At 35.0% G+C, this 6,752-nt stretch overlaps 1 protein-coding gene across 3 annotated transcripts in view; it reads left to right on the plus strand.

Annotated features, from left to right (window-relative positions):
- XRN1 (5'-3' exoribonuclease 1) overlaps window positions 1–5,418 on the plus strand; it is a 121,054-nt gene extending 115,636 nt beyond the window's left edge. For all 3 annotated transcript variants that reach the window (XM_019438497.2, XM_019438503.2, XM_019438509.2), the window contains one exon: window positions 514–5,418. In XM_019438497.2, coding sequence (XP_019294042.2) covers window positions 514–816 — 303 coding nt within the window. In that variant the 3' untranslated portion in view covers window positions 817–5,418. The remainder of the gene's footprint in view (window positions 1–513) is intronic.
- The last annotated feature ends 1,334 nt before the right edge of the window (window positions 5,419–6,752 follow it).

Consider the following 6,752-nt stretch of genomic DNA (forward strand, 5'->3'; position numbering starts at 1 on the left):
TTGTTTATTTAATAATTACTGATTCAAGGCCAACTAGAAGTCCAGTACTGGTCTGGATGCTAAGAATATATATTATGACCATTAGTCGGGGCAGCTGGCTCAGTTGGTAGAGCATGCGACTCTTGATCTTGGAGTCGTGAGTTTGAGCCCTACATTGGATGTAGAGATTACTTTTAAAAAATTAAAAATAATTTTTTTAGAAAAAATAATACATTTTGACCAGTGGTGATCAATCTGACCTGGTTCCTGCTATCTTGAGTTTGTGTTCTAATAATTAATAATTGCAGCAAGTAACATTTTTTTCTAGCACAAGTGATTTTAAAATCAGGAATATAAATTTTCTTTAAGTTATAGAGAATTTTTAAATATTTAAATGCCTTTAATTGAAGTCTGGTTTGGAGATTATAAGTAGAAATCACAAGTCAGCATTATTGACAGATATTAGCAACATGCTTAATGACACTAGTTTTTTCTGCCTGCATTGTTAATTAGTGATGCTTTTGTTCCTTAAAGGTTACTAAGAAAAGGGTTGCAAACAAAAAGAACTTTGAGAGTAAGGAGGCCCAGAGTGCTCCAGCTACCCCACTTCAGACTAGCCAGCCAACATCTTCCAGTGTCACCAAAGTGATTCCACAGGAGACTTCATCAGCTTCCTTAAAGTCCTCTCAAATTACTCAACCTGCTTCTTCTTTTCAAGTTGAAGGCGCCTCCCAAGGCCACAGTATGTCTCACCACAAGTCAACACCAAGCTCTTCTTCAAGAAGAAAATCAAGAAAACTGGCTGTCAATTTTGGTGTTCCTAAACCATCTGAATAAATTTGGTACTTGGAATTAAATTAATTTCTTTTCTTTCCAGCCAGCTTTTTAGAAATACATATCTGTGTCTCATAAAAAATTGGAATGTGCTATTTTAAAATAATATGTTTCAATTAAAATTTTTGATTTGTTGTCAGGCACTTTTCATGCTATATCAAATTGTGCATCTTAAACATGTACAGTTTGTTTTACATCAATTATACCTCAGTAAAGCTGTAAAAAAGAAAAAAAGCTAAATTAAACCTTGTGTTAAAATAGTATCAGTGGACTAAGCATTAAAATGTACCACTCTAACTATTGGCCTCATCATTAGAAGCATCCTAAACTATGACGTAGACATCATAGTGCAATAATAATAAATTTTGACACTCTTGAGGGATAATTAAATGGAGCGTGAAAATCGGGCCTCAAGTATAATTTACCAAGTGTGGATTTTATTTCTCTTTTTAATGATGTAACAAGTTTATCAGGAGAATGGCTCTTATTTATAAGTATTTTAACTTAGGTTTTGTTGTCTCTGAGGGTCCTTTATACCTGCTGTGAAACGATCACACTTGTGGTGGTGCTGCCAGTTTTGCTTTATTCTAGATTTTGTACCAAAGCAAGTTTAGAATATTGGTCAGAGTATTTCATTTAACTGCTTAGAACTATAAATAGCAATCTAGATTTGAGCAAGTAATTACAATTTTTTAGATTACTCAAAAACCAGCATTAGTAATTTCTAATAAAATTAAGTTTCAAAATCTACAGGGTACAATGACCACAAATTAACCTTCTAACAGAGTAAAGTAAAATCTATTAATCATGTTGTTAGTTGAAATAAATTGTGTACTCTTTTGTATAGCTTTTTACCTGCTTACCTAAACATATGTGAGAGCTCCACTGTTGATCCTTGTAGTGCTTCTTGGGACTGATGAAATTCTAATTTTTTAAAAAATTCTAAGGTGTGCTATAATACAGGCACAATCAGTTTGTGGTGTACTTAATTTACATGACAAATGCCTGTCTCATTCTGTTCCCACATTTTTAGCTTTATGCTGAACTGTTCAGTGACGCTGGCATTTTGTCTTTGCATGTCATGTGTGGGTGTGTAGTGTTCAAGCTATGGCTGTTGAAATTATTTTAGAATTTATGAAAACTTCTCAGTGGTACCAGGGCCTGAGTTTTTATATATATATTTATCCTTTAGTTTTTGTGATATGCTTATATTTTTAAGGAAGTAAGTTATCATACTTTTTTAAGAGTAGAAACCATAATGTTTATATGGAGCTGCTTATTATTATATCCAGTTTCACTGAACTCATTAAAAACTCTGCCATGAGTCTTAAAGTAGTCTATTTGTTTTTTAATGCTGGCATTGAACTAAATGGATTCCTTTCTCTAACTGCTGATTTCAGAGTTTCTCTATATGTTAGTAGGATATTTGTATATTAGTAGTGCCTTTAGTATAAGAGATAAATGTTCATTATCTGGCATTTATTATAGTCATGTGAGTTTCTGTGATTTTATTTTCTGTTAATTTTCCAGAGTCAAGTGTTCATTGGTTCCCAGCATTCCCTTGTTGGGAATGTTTATCTGTCGTGGGATATTGAATAATGAGGCTGAAATAATTCTCAATGTTTGTCCTCATTATCTCACAGACTCTCTATTTATTTTAAAAGGAAACATCTATTACAGGAATACAATACAAAAAATTGAAATTATGACAGTAATTTTCTGTCAACCTCTACTACTTTAAAGTGTGTAATATTTTTCACCTTATGTACCTGTACAAACCAGCAGTCAAGAATTGTGTCACTCATCATTGCTGTGTGACCCCTCTAAAAATAGTGCACAACCCACATCTTTTTTAGAGTACAGAGCATGTGCCATCTTCTGAAAACTCCAAGAAAAGTTCCAACAGGCATATTGCCACCGAACTCATAAAGATATTTCCCGTGTTTGAACAAAGTGAGCTGATAATTCTCCATGCGTAGGCAGTAAAAGTGTTTTCTTTTTGTTCTTTCCTCCCTTTTATAAAAAACATAGTATTCTAAAGGTCAAGATTAAAGAGAGATTAAAATAGGAAAGCGCTTGATAGTGACTAGATAGTGGTCACGCCTTCATGTCTTTTCCTTTCCCCCTTGTAGACCTGTTCCAGATGTGGGCATGAGGTCAATAGATCAACAGGACTTGTGCCTCCCTGTGGAGGCTGTGAGAAGTAGAGGCTGTTTTTATCTCATGATAATCTTGAGGAGACTAGTATGGGAAACTTACAATTTTTCCCTTTTGGATGGGGCAGACTCAAACCAGCTCAAAGTATAGAAATATGCCCATTTGTTGAATCTGTTATAAACGTTCAGTGAAAGCTGTGGTCTGTATAGGGCACGGAAGAACAGAGTCCCCAAATGCTTCATGCTTCCACATAACTACAGCAGTTAAATCTGAATATTCTTATTCAATAATTTCTTTTTTTTTTTGAGCGCATTAAGTGAATTTTGAAGATTGATTCTTCTAGTCTCATCATACCTTGTTACCGTTTCCTGCATTACCTGATCATTACCTGAGTTTTATAATTTGACAGAATGTAATTGCTTTAAACATCATGTAGACTAAAGTCTTAAACATCAGAGAGACAGTTGCATGGAAAATTATTTTTGCCACTGTGTGTACCTTGGTTTCAAGTTAAGACTTCCTTGCTTTTCAGAGGGATAAGTAGTTCCTTTAGAACTGTGAAAAGATAAGGTGTTGTTTTTTGTTTTTTTTTTCTGTTGGTGGGAGAAATAACTCTTAATGCAGGTTTTTTGTTGTTTATTTCCTCTTCTATGATCAGGTGATCAGGTATTTGCTTTGGTTTTAGACTGATATTTCCACACTAATCCAAATTCTTCGTTTCAGGGGGAGGGTCAGTGAAGAGGTAGAAGAAGCAATCTAATTAAATAAGATACCAGTCACTGCATTTTCAGACTATATTTCTAGCTCAAGGAAATAGATAAGCTGCAGGGGCTTTTTTATTCACTCACTTTTTAATCATCTGTTCTATTTGTATTAATGAATCATACATTTTTATAATGGTAGTCTAATTTTTACATTAAGTAAATAGAACTGTCCAGATCTCCATTGAAATTAGGCCTAATGTGCTTTGTCTCATCGTTCAGAGCATCTTTTTTAAAGCAACTGTGTACACTTCCACAACTTTTTGAGCTTGCTATCTTTCTTAGGATCATCTTGCTTTCAAATTGCATTTTTACTGTAGAGGACAATTAATGTATTGGAAAGAAATAACTGTGACAGGCATTCTCTACTCAAAAAAAAAAAAATCACAGAAGTTCCTTTATCATTTTTCTAGAGATAGTGATAGTACTCAAACTGGCAGTGTTCTTTACATATATTTTGTAAGCTTTGTCAGTGGAATAGTCTTTTTCATGGGAGCTTCCTTTTCCTAGTCAGGATAAGGCTTAAAATTCCAGAAATGAATATTTTTCAAACTGACCTGGTTCGTATTTCCATCAGACTTCTCCATCTTCCACCAGGGGGCAGTAAGAGACAGTGTTGAAACAAAGAGACAACAGTGCTGAGTCAGCAGGCGTGTGGAAGTGTCAATGTTACAACACTGAGTTAAAAGCTCAGATGGCACTGATTTTTTTTTTTTTTTTAAAGAGGGAAAAAATGTATAAAATAGTTTTAGTAATGAAGAATATCAGGAATATAGCTGCTTTTGTATTTGTGTGTATGTCAGTGAACCAACAATTATGCCTTGCTCAATCAATGCATTCAGCCATCTCAAGTGCAATTTGTGATGGAGACTCTGGTTTCCAATAGATAGTTTTACGTAGTTAAACCTGTAAAAATTAATTTTTTTCCAGAAGTACACCCATTGCTGTTGATTTCGGCAGTTGGTATACTATTAAATTGCCTAGGCCAAATAATTAAGCTTCTACAGATATTTTAGTATTGTGAAGCTAAATTCTCATACTGTTTCTCATGAAATAATAGGACTGAGAATTTGGTCCACAGTTTGCTTTAAGTTATTTTATTCCTTTCCCTTTACAGCTAAGGGGCTTTTTCCTTTGTTTTGGGGTTTGGTTTTTTTGTTGTTTTGTTTTGTTGCCTCAGGTCTCTTACATTTTCTTTTGCTTGCACCCAGTTGCTTCTCTGAGGGTTTTCATCTATTTTGATATATGAGTAATAAATGGTGTGCTGTATAATTAAAGTGTTCAACATTCTGTTCATTTAAACAATATAAGTATAATTCATACATATGTATCTTAACTCATTTCTTTTCTCACATAGCTATTTTATAAGTAATTGGAATTTTTCATTAGATCTTATACAGAGCAGTATTTTATTAAAAATTCAAAAGGGAAGACTTTTATGTGCTCATTTTGTAGTTTTTGTTTTTTAAATATCTTTACATTGTCTGCAATTAAAGTGTTTTAAACTTGCATTGGAATGGACTCCGAATGTATTTTTGTGTTAAGTTGTACATTTGTAGATTTCTAGCATGAAGTTAGCCTCAAAATGTTGTGCAGAAGGATTTTAAAATATGAGAGTCATTGAAAGAGTTAAAACATCTATACATGTTAAATGCTATATGGATTTTAATTAAACCCTTGAGAATGATTTCATAAGCTGTTTTTTCTTGTATATTTACATTAGTATCAAAAGTAGAAACATTACAGTATTCACTTAAACCCTATATCTTTTTATATCTGTATCTTGAATCTATGTCATTTAAACTGAGACAGCATGGTTAGTGGAGAAAGTCTGAAGACTGTAGATTCAGATGGCCACTGTTCAGATCCTTTCTCTACTTATTACTAGTTGTAAATAAGTCATTATATTAGCTTTGGCAAGTTACATAAGGTATAAGCCTCAGTTTCTTCATCTTCTAAAAGGAAGAAAACATTCTTCGTGTTGTTAATATGTATAAAGCACTATGTACATACTAGGTGTATTACAAATGTTAGTAAATAAGGATTTATCCTTTGTATATGAAGATCTATCCCGAATATACAGTCCTCTGAATGGTGCCAAATGCCTTTATGCTTTTCCCACTGAGTCACTCTCCAGTATCCAGTTTGTAGAGTCCTTGTGCCTGACCTGGCCATCTGGGAGACTCTTCTCTCTCTGTTCTTCTTTCCTGTCATGATCCCCTGTATCTTTTCTACCATGCAAGGGAAGGTTCTTACAGAGCTACATAGAAAGAGGCTCTCATTTCTACTCATAAGACTGGGGAATCTACCAAGACTCACATCTTGCTGATATTACCCATGTCTCACAATATAACTCCAATGCATTATTTTACCAAAATCTTCCCATGGTATGGGTGGGAAGGAGTTGGAAAGAAGGGCTTAAGGAGGGAAGAACATCTCTTCCTACTGTATCTGCTCCCAGTCTGCCTGATAAACCTCAGACTGCCTCTAGTGAGACTAGACTTCACTCAAGACTCTAAAGAGCAATCACATCCTGATATAGTATGTGGCCCCCTGATCCAGCAGGAGGCCTGTGGCCTACACTTACCAATGGAAACTTAGCTATTTTCCCACTCCATTCCCCTAGACTTCCAGCTCCTCATATTGAGATCCATAGTAACCACTCCTCTTCACCCCAACTGTATAGCATCATTGGACTTCTCTCCAATCTTGGTACCAATCTTTTGACTTGAGCATCAAAACTAAATAAGCCAAAACCCATTCAAGCTAGCTTAAGGAAAGGAAATTTGTTGCAAGAAATTGGGGCAATCTTACAGAATACAATCCAGGAAGTACAATCAAGGTTCTCAGGACCTGAACCTTAGGGGGTTACCTTCCAGTGCACTCTGTCTCCTCTCCATGGGGCTATGAGGTCTGTGGTCTCTGTGACTCTGTAGGTCGGGTCACTCATCTGTAATAGTGGTGAGAGGGGAGGGGAAGGCAGGTCATCTTGAGCTGCTCCTACCGGCCTGTGAGTTGACA

This window comes from Panthera pardus, unplaced genomic scaffold, assembly GCF_024362965.1.
Source record: "Panthera pardus isolate Hobbes unplaced genomic scaffold, ASM2436296v1 HiC_scaffold_16, whole genome shotgun sequence".
Taxonomy (NCBI): domain Eukaryota; kingdom Metazoa; phylum Chordata; class Mammalia; order Carnivora; family Felidae; genus Panthera; species Panthera pardus.